At 35.7% G+C, this 16,492-nt stretch overlaps 1 protein-coding gene across 2 annotated transcripts in view; it reads right to left on the bottom strand.

Moving 5' to 3' along the window:
• btbd9 (BTB domain containing 9) overlaps positions 1-16,492 on the bottom strand; it is a 376,867-nt gene that overhangs the window by 177,074 nt on the left and 183,301 nt on the right. For both annotated transcript variants that reach the window (XM_008125190.3, XM_003215917.4), the window contains 5 exons: positions 15,061-15,268; positions 13,053-13,416; positions 10,683-10,947; positions 9,910-10,129; positions 8,232-8,351 (listed from right to left, as the gene is read on the bottom strand). In XM_008125190.3, coding sequence (XP_008123397.1) covers positions 8,232-8,351; positions 9,910-10,129; positions 10,683-10,947; positions 13,053-13,416; positions 15,061-15,245 — 1,154 coding nt within the window. In that variant the 5' untranslated portion in view covers positions 15,246-15,268. The remainder of the gene's footprint in view (positions 1-8,231; positions 8,352-9,909; positions 10,130-10,682; positions 10,948-13,052; positions 13,417-15,060; positions 15,269-16,492) is intronic.

The raw sequence follows: 16,492 nt of genomic DNA, 5'->3' as shown, positions 1-16,492 counted from the left end.
CCACTCTGCCAAACACCCTCTGGCATCCTTTATCAGCCAGGATGGGCAGGCATGCATGTGGTTGGCCTCGCCTCTCCAAGGCATCCAATAGTTTTTAGCTAGCTATTTCCTCATTTATGGTACATGCTATATAGACACAACTACCCAACCCCCATCCCCCACCCACCCTCCGGATCCTAATGACCAGTGAAAGAGACCAAGATTGACTTCCAGATAAACTACTTATACTGCCCCCATCCAATTGGTACCAACATATATTTATCAATGAAGAAAGCCCTTCTTATAAATGAGCACTGCAATATTCCAATTGTTTTAATGGAAGGAGGGTATCAGGAACAAGGTTTGTGGGTGCTTTCAGGTACAGGAGTGTGTCTTATTTACTCACTCTAATCTTAATCAGAGTTGCAATATGCTACTCCTGGTCTGGCTGCCATCTGCTGTCCCACTTCCTATTCCCAACACAACAGCAATAGTACATTCCCTCTCCAATAGAAATATGTGTGAGTTACCATCAGCTCTCTCTCTCTCTAGACTAGATCTGCTTTGCAATTCTAGTCCCTTAAAAGGCAGGGTGGAGCAGACTGCATCCCCACAACTTGTCTACAGGAGGTGCATTGGGAGCAGCATCCGTCCACATAAATATACTACCCAAGGAAGTAGGCTGGAAAAGTTTTACTTTCCACTAAGAATATTAAACAAGATATTGGTTGCTCATTGTTTGCAGAAACTCTTCTCACTCAAGAAGTGAAGTAGTTTTGACTTCCTCCATATAAATATCTCTAGGTGATATGAGCAGGTGAGTGTACGTTTTTAAGTTAACCACTATCACTCAAGTCACTGACTAAAACAAATATAGTCACAGTAAATATGTAAATAACAAAAATAGTTCAATGTGTGAAAATAATTAATTATATTTCTAATATTTACTGTTTAATACTGTTATCAGATAAAAGAAGGACATGGACAGTGTACCTTCTAAAGCCTAATTGCCACTGTAATAAACCGCTTACAAAGTTACTGTTCATGAAAAGATTTTCACAAAGTACATACAACCAATTAATTTTTTGTTCTAAATATTAACTTATAAATCCATTGCATGTAAGGAGCTTTGACATTCTAACAATGTTAGTTTATGAAACTGAAACCTTAATTTAATGATAACTAAGTACCTAACATAAGACGATCACCAAACCTTTCCTGGACTATGCTGCTAAAAGTGACATATTTCCCGAACAATATCATGCAGTACTGTGGAGTAAGTCCTCCATTTTAATCAAGTATGAATAATTTTCAGCAAGTAAACCATCTGGCATACTGACCAAAGTGCTTTGCTTCTCTGCCACACTATGTGTCAATCTCAATTCTAAGAGTCTTTCCTCTCTCTGAAGAGCGGCTAAGAAAAAGATCCTCCTTTGGGGGAAAAATCTTGGTATCAGGTATATTGATTAGGATCATGGCCTGTAGAAACAAATTCTCTTTCCCTCAGATATGAAAAGCAAAATTGTTACTACACATTATAACTGCAAATCATGATCAAACATACAAGAGGCTAGACATTAATACATTGCGATCAAGGAATATCATTTTTATTAAAAAGCCTTACAATGTCTACCCAATATGCTCATATATGCCTAGAGATTTTAGTCAGAAATTAACTTTAAAAACATGGATTGACTTATCCACGGGTTAATATAAGTACCTTAACTTTTAGCAAAAAAGGAAACATTCCCTTATCTGAGTGGACTGGTGAAGGCAAGAACTTAGTTCATCCCAGGAGAACTTAAAAGAAACACTGATCCCCTCACCTTCCTCTGTTGTGATGCTGCTTCTGGTCTTTTTGGGCTCCTTGTGGTGGCTTTGGTGCTTTTCCCCCTCCACAGAACAAACTTCGACTTCCCCATGGGTCATTTCAGAAACTTTAATTTTGCCCCCCAAACCTGCTGTAGACTTACACATGAGGGTGACATGTATGAATATATACGGTATACGATGGAATGTTTTGATGATTCTAGATTTTTTTCTTACACAGATGTCACTGTTTCCAAAAGGATGGATGGGTTCCGTTGGACAGTGGTATTTCTTATCTACCCAAACCTTCTGCAAAACTGTCTGATACCAGAAATAAAGGTAAAGTAAACCATGTGAGGATTGTTTACGAAGTCTCTGCTTATTCTATTTATCTCATTAATAATGTGCTAATCATTTCTTGGGCACCCTGGTAGCACAGCGGATTAAACCACAGAGCTACTGAACTTGCTGGCCAAAAGGGAGTGGGGTGAGCTCCCACTGTTAGCCCAGCTCCTGCCAACCTAACAGTTTGAAAACATGCAAATGTGAGTAGATCAATAGATACCGCTTCTGTGGGAAGGTCTAGGCCACATGACCTTGGAGATGTCTACGGACAACGGCAGCTCTTCAGCTTAGAAATGGAGATGAGCAACACCCCCCAGAGTGGGGCACGACGAGACAATGTCAAGGGGAAACCTTTACCTTTAATAATTTATTGTTTCAGAAGTACAGGCCAAAGCACAATATTTTACAAGGTAAAAATAGTGCAAGTAAGTTTAAATACCTATAGATTTAGCACACTCAACACAAATAATCTATTCCTAAAATGAGCCCACAAAAACAGTCAAGAAAATATCTTGTTGACTCAAGTTATACTTTAGTGACACCATGTGGCTGTATGCCAATTTGCCATCTGCCTGGAACACTTAGCACATTCCGTAAAATCTAAATCTTGCAAGCTTGTGAAATAAATGAAGCAACATAAAAACGAAGTAAAAAATAAATCAACAATAATGTACAGAGGATTGCTTGATTTACAAGTTAAGAGGCACATTTGTCACTTGCATAATGAAACTTAATGTAGTGGATTACAGGAGGAGAAATGTGTCCGAGTTTCCATATGCTTCCTGTATCTGTCAATTTGAGAGGATAATTACCAGCGAAATTAATACTTACTATCAGAACATAACGAGATTTGAAAATTTACTTAGAAGGATGCAAGATATGGCAACAGAATTATAGCACCTCTTGAGACTTTTGCCTGCCTCCTAAATCAGCTTGCTCAACCAAAAAGATATTAGCATACTAGCACATGCTAGGAGATATGTCACGAACCTAGAGATAAGTTGTTTTTTCTGTAAATTGAACTTTTGCAACCTCACTATCTCATGTAGCACTCAAGGTAGCACCAGGATTTTCTGCCTTTCCTGTCAATATTTCCCTGGAGCATCCAATATCTGTCCTAAGCTGATTTCCCACCTTTCACAGTAGGTTCTTGAGGTGTATGAGTGACTGTGGGAGAGAGGGGTATCACCAGTCAAAACACTGGCCACAGTACCTGCAAAAACCATACACGCTCTGCTTTCAGGTAGACCTGTAAAGGATTCTGTTGTACAATCCTTAATTCAAGTATTATTTATATATTTTACCTCTCTCTCGATGAGTCTCTAAGTAGCTTCCAAGTAAAACACAGAAATAAAAGCGTGAAACAAAGAAATTATGGCACTGTTGTGATCAGCTAAACTAATTTTTACACAGCACAAGCTAAGTCTGAAAAAAGTCCAGTTCATAGGAAACACACCACATTTCTTTGGTTTATTTTAAATTCTGTTAGAAATTAGTCATGTTAGAATAACAAAGTGAACTGTGCTGAAATATTTGAACCACATTATGAATATAATGAAAGGCCAGAAAGTGATTGCATATTCCAAGGAAGGAGACTATTATATACAACTTACTGCAACTTTCTTTTCTTAAATAGAGGTGAAAGTGAAAAATGTTAAGAATCAGCCATGGATATAAGACTTGTACACACAAAATCATTGCATCTACCAGTGCTAAGTAGCAACAACACTTCTAATTACAAAAAGCTATTATGAAACATCTAATGTTGACTGCTCCAGTAAGATTTTTAGTATCTCTTGATAGTTATGATATTTAATGCAAAATGCAAACGTGGGAATAGATCACTGGTATACTGTCAAAGGCACAGCCTAATGTTTTTGATTTCTCTGCTATGAAAAGAATGCAGGCAGTAAAGCTGCCAGGATAGAAATTTACAGTTCTTAGCCAATGAACTTCAACCCATCTGTGGGTCCTTCCCTTCCATGCTAAGAGCATTAAACAGAACAAATTACATTAATGTATTATGAATGCAGGTAAGGCAGTCAACCTGCCATCCTTGTGGGAAAATAGATGGAGATATATCCAAGCTGTCATTCACACTTCTCAGTATCTTCATCTAATCAACCATTTAATAAATTGTAAAATTATAAAGTGCAACCCAAATTATACAGGAACTAATTCAATGATGAGAGGTGTATTAGTATGAGAATCCATCCTTGACATTAATTTGACAACATCCTTAAAAACTTTCAGTGTTGTAAAAATGTCCACGTTGTGGGTCTAGATGTTTGTAAATTCTGGAATAAAATGTGATTCCAAATCATACAAATGTCTCATATGGCTGAACTATAGTTTTTTTTTAAAAGTATCTTAACCTTATATAGAGATTAAAATAGTTCCTCAGATAGCTGAATGACCAGTCCACACCAACAGCTTCAGAAATCCTGCATCCATGGACATTTGATTTGAAATAGCACACACTAATTAGATGCATTAGAGTTGAACTAATCCTCCACTGATAAAGGTGCAGTATTCAGCCCAAAAACAATACCAACTGAATAATACTTTCAGTTAATCCTTCAGAGTGAAGCCTTTTGCTGAAGACAAGCAGTCTTTGCTCCTTTAATCAGTGTTTGGTCACAGTATCAAAGTTCTTCTAAGATCAATAAAAAGGACTTATATTCCTTATGACATGGTTACACATAATGCTGAAAGAAGTATGTAAACACAGTGTATCACAATTTTTAAACAACCATATTGAATTGGGTGCCAAGAACCACAAGCTGAAAAAACAATTACCAGCACTGTCCACAAATATTTGCATTTGAAGATCTGTAGCCGCTCTATTGCTGTCATTTATGCAAGTAGGAAAATAAATATTTTGATTTAGTTTCTCTTTTTTCAAGGAACATTGGTGCAATACACAAAATAGCCTACTCATGAGCAGAAAGTATCTTTCAGGGCGCCATGGATTCAATCCATTGACTAGTAATAGGTTAATATCCATATGTAGTTTAGACTGCTCATGCCTCTGTTTATGCCCCGCCACTCCCCTCCCCCAAATGCTATTCAAAACCAATTTCGATCTGTAATAGAGGATGCATTATACTGCAGTGACTGACCGATTAAGCAGACTAAATGGGACTACATTTATTGTAAAATTTCTGGCATACATTTACATTTTAATAAACCAACCAGAATTGTTTGTATATTGTATGAAACAAGCATTTCCAGTATGACTTTGTGGTAACATTCATATGATGCTGGTATTGTTATGAGAACAACCTAAGCCCACAAATTAGAAGTCTAGAAGAAACACTGAACAAAAGCATATCGCAGGAAGAACTATGCTTTGAGACTGACTCAACTTAATATTACACTGAAAGACTATCTACACTTTCCTGGAATGATCAGTACGGTTCAGCCTTAGAGATCTCTTACTTCACACAATTTAAGTTTACATATAAGTAAATCAAGATGTCAGTGTACTCTGCTGGAATTTAGTATTAACATATATTTAATGCATCAGCTAGTATCACAAGGAGCAATAATTAACAAAAATCTCCATGAAATTTAGCACAGAGCTGGCAAAGACAGGACAAATCATGCTATTTCTCATCTGTTTAGTTGTATATCTGTACATTTGTATTCATTTGTTATTTTGAGAGTGTGACAAGTTGTATTCAATACTTTACAGCAAAGGACAAATTCCCTTATATTTGGCATTAAAACAGCCTTGTAAACAAGTCCACAAAAGTTACTACTCTGCAAAATTATTTAATAGCCTATTTGAGTAAAAAGCTTCTTAGCAGCCTATTAAAAAAGAACTGCCACAAACTCATCTTCTATTCTACATATGCTTAAGGTGGTATTACTAAAAGAGCAGATCTGGGTAGAATGCAAAATCCCTTAAATATAAATACAACACACTTCCACAATGGACTAATCTGTAAAGAGGTATATTCCATGCCCTGTGTACTATGCTTTTGGTCCCTTGCTCTTTTAAAGGCATATTAATAGACACAGAGGGTTGTTCCTGATAAGGAGCTAAAAACTCCTCCCCTTAAACTCTTGGGAGTTATTACCAAAATTCTACATACAGTCATTTATATCATATGGTATGACTTCATTTCAGTTAACCCTAGGCCATGTTTCCTGTACCGAATTCTTATTTCAGTATGAGATAAATTCCCAGAGTTCCAAAATGTGTTCTGTTAATTGACCTACAATGCTCAATTGTATATCCCTCTGGGTGGCTGGCCGATTGTCAGTGGCCCCTTCTATAATAGCATGAATTGCAGGAGAAAAAAGGGAAATGAAAGAAAATTTTATTTTATTTATTTTATCTTTCCTTTTAAGTCAGAGATGCAGGACTTTGTTGTTTTTAGATGTTGTTGAACTATAATTCCAACCATCCCAAGCTTTTTGGATGTTGGCAGGAGCTGAAGGAAGTTGAAGTTTAAAACATATCTGAAGGATCAAATTTTATTTTTATTACTTTTAATTTATTGGGAAAGCAATACAAGCATTAACTGAACAAAATATTTTACAAGATAGTATTTTCTTCTAAAAAATCTAAACTTTTATTATGTTGTCGAAGGCTTTCATGGCCAGGATCACAGGGTTGTTGTATGTCTTTCGGGCTGTGTGGCCATGTTCCAGAAGCATTCTCTCCTGACGTTTCGCCCACATCTATGGCAGGCATCCTCAGAGGTTGTGAGGTGACACAACCTCTGAGGATGCCTGCCATAGATGTGGGCGAAACGTCAGGAGAGAATGCTTCTGGAACATGGCCACACAGCCCGAAAGACATACAACAACCCTGTAAACTTTTATTACTTTTTAAGACACTGCTTTTTAAAGTCCCACAAGGACTTCAAAGGAAAGAGACACTAATTACATTCCTTTCAGGACACTGTTACTCTTTGAATTGCTCATAGTTTATGCTCCTAGAGGTTTTATTTCTCTTTATTTGGATGAACTTATTTTTGCCCTCTGAATCAGAAAAAGATGTAAAAAAATAATTTGGAAACCTGAAAGGAGTGTGTGTGTGTGTGCATATATTGGGGGGCGGGGCAGCTGTAGCACGGGGAAAGAGAGTGCCTTACACAGGCTAGGGATCATGGCACAAAGTGAGGCAAAGAGAATGTGACGTGTAAGGAAAGGCTGGATCTGTTGCCTTCTCAATGGTTAGAACATGAGCCTGAACCAGGAGAACCTATACAGCCCTCCGCAAAACAGTAGGATATGGTGGTCTCTGGAGCAGCAGACAAAATGGTCTCTTCTAGAAAGGGCCCATCATGAGGTCTACCATGAGGCAAAACCTTGAAGGACATGGCCAGGACTTCTTCACTCATCAAGGAAGCAATCATTCAATCTGTCAAAACATACTTTAAAAGGGGAGGTGATGACAAAAATTATTGCTGGAACCACCTATGCCTTTCCTCTGAGGATGAGAGAAAATAACTTAAGGTCGAAAGAGTGTGACTTGCTCAAGGCAACAATTTTAACATTTACTTAAAAGGGAACTGTCTGCACCTTTATCTGAGACAGTGAGTGTGACTCAATAAAATCAACAATTAATTAGTAACTAGCTTATGTACCCGACGTTGGCCAGGTATGCATTTTGAAATGATATTTAATAGAAATATTCATTGTTAGCTTTACAATTTTATGAATAGTCCCATTAGAAAATGCATACCCCAGCAATGTCAGATTCACAAGCGAGTGAGATGATAAAAAAAATGTTTTTCTTCTCAATGGTTATATTGTGTAACATAGTAAAATACTATTGTGCATTTTGTACTAGCAGTTTGAAATATGACAGTTTAGAGGATGAAGAAAAACTGAAATACAATTGAATTATGTATAAAAATATAGAGGAATAGAGAAAGGAAAAGTAGAAAAAAGAAATGTAAAGTTTTAACTTAACAGCTACAGCTCAAAATCTGTCATTAAACTATTACCTCAACTATTCATTTTCTTTTTACTCCAATTTCAAATTCTAATTGATTGGATTAAATATTTTAACTAGTATATGCAATAACATTGACATGTACTTAGACATTAATAAAAACTGCATCAAGATGTGCACTAACCTACAGACACGGGCAGGAAAATACAATTTCTGCCAGGAACGACAGAGATATTTGGAGTGATCGATCACACGAATCCAGTCTAGCTCATCCATGGAGACTTCAATGTAATAGGAATAAGACCTTTGAACAGCAAATAAATTAATTTTAAAAACTGAAATCAACTGTGCACAAACTTCACTTTATATATACAAACTTTATGTATTCTAGTAGCCCATAACGCTAAGGTCACACAAATTTCATGAGACAACATGTAGCTAAATGTGCAATAAATTACACCTTTAGTGGAAATATAAAAATGGGTTCGTTTTTAATGCAGCCAAGACTGCACTTCTCAGTGATATTTGTATCACAGGTGCATCTCAAACTGAAATAGAAATACATGTTAAAATGCTTGGAGGTCTTTTTAATAGCAGAATTCACAATCTCAATAAAATGAAGCAGTCTTCCTTCAAACATGATGGGACATTAAAAGAAGACATTTAACACACCCACATCATAAAAAAGTAATTTGTATTCCTCCTATATGGGCTAAATTTAAACCTTAATCATGGTAGCTATTGCCAGTACATCAGCAAGGAAGCTTAGAGGAGATTTAGCAGTTCATAAACAGCAGTACAGAATTAAAGGAGACTGAAAAGGTAACTTTATCTGATGTAATATCCTCTTTTAAATCATTTTTGTTCAAGTACACTCATGTCATATTATATCACACCTATCAATCTCATATTACAAACGAATTGTTCTATGCTATTAGAAATTTGAGATTTACAAAAGGCATTGATTCTCTTATAGCAGAAGTTTCTAGTTCCTATCTGTATATATTTATCATATTTACTGCAGTAACTACACTAATATATTCATATATATTTTCAGAGTTCCAAAGCCTCTTAGGTCCCTTCCACACAACTATATAACCCAGAATATCAAGGCAGATAATCCACAATATCTGCTTTGAACTAGATTATCTGAGTCCACAATGCCATATAATCCAGTTCAATATGGATTTTATACAGCTGTGTGGAAGGGGCCTAAGTAAGGGAACAAAATCGCATTATTTATTTTGTTTCAATAAAACTAACTACAATCCTGATTATGTGGGATCTTATTATTTCTCTTTTGATCACTAGGGTACAGTTTCAAATGAAGGTGTATGTGAAACATTTCTGAAGGAAAGAGTGAACAATTATATTTATCCTGCAAGTCACGGTTGCTGTTGTACATCACTGCTACGAAAGTCAAAGATAACATTATTTGATCCTATCCCTTCCTGCAGTTTTCTTTTTTTAAAAAAAATAAATTTTTATTGTGTAAAGGTGGTATACAGAATGACTTGGGGTGGATTACAAAAAAAAAATACTTCAGATACACATAATACAAAAACATCTGACTACCATTCCCCCCTCCCCCCACCCATAAACTACCATCCATGACTTCCAAAGTCACTCAATGCAAAACTAATATCTCATAAAAGCCTACCCTTATCTTTATATTAATAACTTCCCCTTGCTATTTTAAAGTCTACCTTTGTCTTCCCTTCTAAATATTCAAATATGCACCTCCATTTTTTAATGAAGTCTTCAGTATTTCCTCCTCTAATGCCACTGGACACCTTGGCCATTTGGATATAGCCTTCCTGCAGTATTCTAACAGAAAGTTTGGTCTGAAAAAAAGAACCTACCTGCTATCACGATCCCATAGCAATATTCGTATATGGTTGATTATAGATGGCTGACCCAATTTAATTTCAATACCAGAACGACAGTCATCATCAATGGGATGTCGGGAAAATCCGTGATCCAAGTCATAGTTCTGTGTATCTCCATCTAACAAAGCAGATTTCAGTTCCCCTTTAACCACCTGGGCTCCATATTTCATAGTGGCAATATTCTCGCCTGGTACTAAGAAGAATGAGATTGATAAAATGTTTCAAGTTATGCTCTTCCATCACTAAAAGAAAACAACATAAAGTTGCAACAAAGTATTTCCCCCAGAATGAAAAACTTATACTGTAAAGTTTCTGTCACTTTCACAGAATACTTTGGATCATGAACAGAATACAGTCTGAGGGGAAATCATTCCAATGTAGATTCACACATTCAAAACTCCCACATAATTAGGCCCATGTTAAACAGAACTACCCTCAAATTTTAGCAAAGACAGGTAAAGCAAAAGATTTGTTGCAAGAACAACTTTTCACTTACACAACCTCTGAATATACCTCACAGAAGATAAGTGGTTTGTTGTTCAACCATTTTTCTAGAAACATCTATTGCAATACATCTATTCTAAGACTACTAAAATATGAATGGTCAGGATCTTTTATTTTGCTAGTCAAGATTTATCCTCAAGTTCCTTTTAATAAACATTTATTTAGCCCCAACTGTTGGCCCATAAACCTTTCAATTACAAGGACATGCATAAACATTGCACATTGGGAACACTGAGACTTACTTAACATGCCCCTATAGTTGAGATCCATGTCTCGACTTTCCGATCGAACTTTAATAGCATCCAAAATGGCATCAGGTGATAGTAATCCAGAAGGCCGTACAACATTTAAAAGCTCTGTCAAACTCATCAGGGGCAGGCGCACAGCCTGCATAATTTCTGCATGATTTTCTTTGGGGTTGTGTTTACACCAGTTCATCAAGGCTTGGAAAATATCCTTCTCAGGGGCTGCAAATGAATCTCTCAGTACAATACTAAGAAGGGCTGGCTGAAAGGTAAATAGGAGAACAATGAATACAACAATGATAACTCAACCTTTAAAAAAAAACTGTCTTTCACATCACTTTGCATTCATACATTAGTTTTATATTAAGTATTTATTATATTTATAGCTGTCCTTCCTTCAAAAAATGGTGTTCAGGGCAGCCAAACATATTTTGTTGAATTCTACATAAACAGGGTAATATCAAAACACTGATTGACTGAGAAAGTGAGATGCAACAGAATCATGAAATCAAACACTTCCTCCAATACACAGCCATATGCATTTGGAAGCCCTTCAATAACAGTTTTGGGCAGTGTGGAGGGATGAAGATCACTCCACTCTTTTTATTATGAGTATTTTAATTAGCTTTTTGAAGCTACTTTGGGTCTCACGCTAGGAGAAAAACAGCATAAAATGCAATAAATAATTTTTCATATTGATTCCATGGTAACATTTCTGACTTGATTGTATTTTCTGTATAACCATTTATTGTTATAAGTTATAAGACTCACTATACTAAATGCTTATTGTCTCCCAATTAAACTCTCCTGCTAATAGTTTCTATCAGTGGAATGTGGGAGGAAGCTGCTTGGAACAAATTTGGGGATTGCATGCAGAGCTATGGAGGCAAGGAGGGGAATGTGCCATTGTATAACCAAGTATTTCCTTGTGCAATATTGAATTTTACTCTTGATTTCTCTTTCATTTTAAATTTGTTTATCATACAGCATTCAAAATAAAGCAAATTTTGGGCAAAGAGTTAGTCCATCAATTCTTTTTAAAAACATTTTATTATTATTTTCAGAATTATTGTGAATAGTGCTACATAATATTATACAAACATTCCATTGGTAACATGCTTACATTGTTCCCCTTCTTTCTCCCTCCCCTCCCCTCCCTGGGAACAGTTTACAGATTTTGCTGTATTTATTACAATTGTTCGATCATGAGGATAATCTTGTTTAATTCCTTAATCTTTACCCTTTATTCTGTAAATTAAGTATTTCCATTTTGCCTCCCATGACTTTCTGATTTAACCCATTCTGTAGTAACTTTTCCTTTTGCTAATGTAGTTTTGGAGGAGGTAGCCTGCTAAATATTTATACCGTGTTTTAATGTCCCATTTCTTTTGGTCTTTCTAGCCTAAGGTGACCGAGGCTTTAATTGCATCTAACATGTAATTTATTAATCATTCCCATTTTTTAGTTCCCCCTTCACCTTCAATTTTCTGGAGGAAAAATTGTCTCTTGTTCCAATTGATTTTTATCCCTAATAGCGCCTCCATTTCTGTCTTAATTATTTTATGGAACTTTTATATTTTTTCACAACCCCACCACATGTGGGTATATGTTCCGTTTTCCCACAGTTATGCCAACATTGTTTTGGGGAGGCTCTGGTTATATGAGCTAATTGCACAGGGGTTCTATACCATTTTGTCTGGATTGTGTGTTGCATTTCCTTTCTCTTTAAATGTTTTATTTTATTAATTGAATTTATCCAGTTGTCTATTTCTCTCTCACTGTAACGTAGTTCCTCCTTTCAGATTTCTGTCAAGGTATTTCTTATATTGTATAGTTTTTCAGTGATTATTTTGTAAGTGTATCCCATGATTCCTTTCTCTTTCTATACTTTCCGTTTTATTATTTTATCAAAATCTGTCTCTGGGATTTCCTTACTTTTCCATTCTATTAACATTTTAGAGCCCATCAAAGTCTGGCATACCTTTTCTTTGCATTTATCTGTCCAATAATTATGTCCATTATGACATTTTCAGTGAAAAAAGCACTCCCATAACTGAAGACTTTATAAATGTGAGAGTGTTCATTTACAATACACTCACAATGCAAAGAAAGCCTTAAAAGTTACATACTTTGTTCCCAACTATCATTAGTGAGTTCTGAACTGCCATGTTAGCTGCTGTAAGAACTGATACTTTTGGCGAAAAGAAGGAAAAAGCACATTGCAATGGCTCATCTCAGGTACATGGAACATACAAAACTAAGCTGTCATGGCACAGAAATTGTTCTCTATGAATATAGTGTTTTCACTTCATTTTTTCACAAAGGGGTGATCTTTTTAAAATTTAATCTTAGGAAAAATATACATACCTTAGAAAGCGATAAAAAACCTTCACTGGACAGCACCTCTTGAGCATTTCTGTCCATAAACATGCAGCACATGCATGTCAGTTTCGGAAGCAAGTAGAGGCTAGCAACATCGTAGGTCATGCAAACATTCTGGATGTTAAGGATGGTGCAAAGATACTCAGAGGTTGAATCCTCCAGTTCTGGGAAACCATATTTATGTGCCAAACTCAAGAAATCTAAAAGAACTTCCTCCTTCTCATCTCTTAATGTGGCACGGCCTGTGTAAATATATTTTAACAACATTGTAAAAGCTTCTGCAGTAGTGTCTTGGAGAGGGATTTCTGCTTCAGGCTGAGATTCACGCATTCCACCATATAAAAGTGCTCTGTATAAAGAGAAAGAAAAGGGAAGAAAAAGAGATAAATTACATTTCTCCTCCTCAGTGTTGATGCATATCCCAATCACTTTTCAGATAACTTTTCAGTAATGTTATAAATCAAAAATGATGTTTATTATAGTTGTGCTATCTAAAAAATACATACACTGAATTTTGTAAGAAAAGTAGGCTTTTATTCTGCTTCCCTGAATCTTTCCAAGATTAGGCAGGAACAAACTTTGAACATGTTGCATTGGAGGCTGAGGAAGAAAGAGTTACCTTTCAGAATGTGGGGAAACTACTTAATTTAAAAGAAGAGCAAAAATGAAAACAACAAAGAGTTAAAATGTAAAATTTCACATCTAGCTATATAACTCTATGCATCTTACAGACACACTTCAGTCAAAAACATTTCTGCCTCTTCAGTTCCACCAACACAGGTCTGCAGGCTTGCCACCAAAACAGAATTAATGAGAAGAGCAGAGAATTGTGAAGTAATAGTATCCCTGGATGAATTTTTGAAGAAGCATTTAAGCGGTCTTTGAAAGATTCAAGCAGGGCATATAGCACAAAAGACAACCGATGGACATGTCGACTAACTAACTGAATACCAAGAGACCACAAGAGGCCCTTGGGCAGACCTTGTACTCAATGGGACAAACCAATGGTTAAGCTATCCAGCCAGAAATGAAAAAGAAAGGCATAGTATCATATATTTTGGAAAATGGTAGATTTGTGTGAAGCCCAAAGGAGTAGCTCAACAACAAATCAGATAGATAGATAAGTTCAAGATGTAGTGATTTATTCATCCAAAGATTATCTAACCTGTTTGTTTCATTCCACATATGGATATTATTATTAGTTGTCACTAAAAATTTGCTCAAACCTGTTGAATTGCTCCTTTTATTGATGCTGCTGTTGTTGTGTAAGAACTCTCCCTCTTCTTTCCATGTTATTTCTGCCTCAGCAGAATTTTGATACCCAAGAACACATCTGCTTCATTAATTGAAGTGTGCTTGTATTTTATAAAGGCAACTCCAGTGTAAATTGTACTACTAAGTCAATTTTTGTGGCAATTTGTCCTGGAGTCTTCTATGTACAAATGTATGATCATCCTTGAAAATAACACATTGACTTGAAACTCCCACTGAATGAATGTTAAAATGCATAACATAAGTATCTTTTCACCTTTAAAAATGTTGTGCCAGAAGAGGTGTTCAGAAACCTCTGATACATTCAACAGACAACAGCTATATGCTACTAAGTACAGTAGAATCTCACTTATCCAACATAAACGGGCCGGCAGAATGTTGGATAAGCGAATATGTTGGATAATGAGGGATTAAGGAAAAGCCTATTAAACATCAAATTAGGTTATGATTTTACAAATTAAGCACCAAAATATCATGTTATACAACAAATTTGACAGAAAAAGTAGTTTAATGTGCAGTAATGCTATGTAGTAATTACTGTATTTACGAATTTAGCACCAAAATATCACAATGTATTGGAAACATTGACTACAAAAATGCGTTGCTTATATAACGTTCTGGATTATCAGAGTGTTGGATAAATGAGACTCTACTGTAAGTTTTAAATTTTATCTTGCTTGCCCAAAAGCTATAAGTACGCCCACAGGAAGCTATACTTCACCTGAAATATTGGCACCGTGCTGCCAGGATCACTCTATGTGCAGGAAAACGTTTCTTTTCCACAATGAAGGTAACATCGCTGTACTCTTCCCCATTCATCAGGACACCAACATGATCAGAGAGAATGTGAACGTGGTCAATTTCACCTACTGCCGTGTAAGGGCGGAGTGGATGGCTGTTACTCATCTTGCAAAATGCTTGACCTGTACCTATTTGTAAAGCATCATCAGAAAATTAAAAAGATATCTCTATAATTTATTTAAAAGTCATATAAATGCAATCCTATTTTCATCAAATGATACAGAAAACTGTTCTGCCAGAGAAACATCCCAATTAAATGAAAACAAATGTCCAAGCATAACAATGTCAATCTAACATAACAAGTAAATGAACCCTTTTAAAATGAATTAGAAGAAAGAAAATCATTATTTTGCAGGATTTCCAAACAGTCAACCAGCTTGCTAATTATAATGTTCTGTACAAGTTAAAATTGATTCTGTAACCAGGGCAGATCAATTAAGAACTGTACAGTAGTCCTCAAATTAAATATTGAAATCTACACCAAGAGTTTTTATCCATAATTAACTAGAATATGAGTATTTATAACCCACTCTCATAGGGCCTGATTAACTCTCCAAAACTGAGATCACAGTGATTTTCAATTATTAATATATGAATTCTTTCCAAGGAATCATGCTTTATGAAAGCAAAGAACTAATAAGTCTAGAAGAGCTCTACTGGGAAAAAATCTAGACCCAGCGTGCTTTCAGACCGAAAAAGCTTTAATTGAAAGATAAACCTTTTGCTCTTTACTTGCAAATCCTAAAAGATCTCTCAAAGGGAGTCATGGCATTTGCAAAACATATGCTTCAGCAATTTTGCTATGTTCAAGTTACCCAGACTTTGCATAATTTAAAGCCACATTTTTGATATTCCATTTTGTGGTGGGAAAAGTTCTATGAACATTTGAATAGAAAACATTTACTCTATATTCTGATAAGATTTTCTTTTCTCTAGTGAAAACAAATTCTTGGAATACCCGTGCAAACATTTATATTTGCGCCAATACTAACATACTCCCATATAAACATTTTTTTTTTCAGATGTGGTACACTATGGCAAAATACACAGAACAAAAATAGGCTCTCTCTTTTTATGACACTACAAAGCTGTCTAATGACATAAAATCCTTTCAACAGTTTACAAAAAAAACCCTTGAAACAATTTAAATATAAAAAGGAGAATGAAACCAAAAGATAGATAGATAGATAGATAGAGAACAAATTTCACAGCAACACCAGAATTAAAACAACTTCTTTTAAAAATCTGTAAAAAGCATACTACTGTACAGTTATTTAAAAGAACACAATGAACACAAAGGCTTCACCTAGTGCCAAACTGATCATAGGGACGTCAGGCAAAATTTTCTAGGA

This window comes from Anolis carolinensis, chromosome 1 (genome assembly GCF_035594765.1).
Source record: "Anolis carolinensis isolate JA03-04 chromosome 1, rAnoCar3.1.pri, whole genome shotgun sequence".
NCBI classification, from domain to species: Eukaryota; Metazoa; Chordata; class Lepidosauria; order Squamata; family Dactyloidae; genus Anolis; species Anolis carolinensis.
Note: the sequence above shows the minus strand (reverse complement) of the source record. Positions and strands in the feature narration are given on the sequence as shown.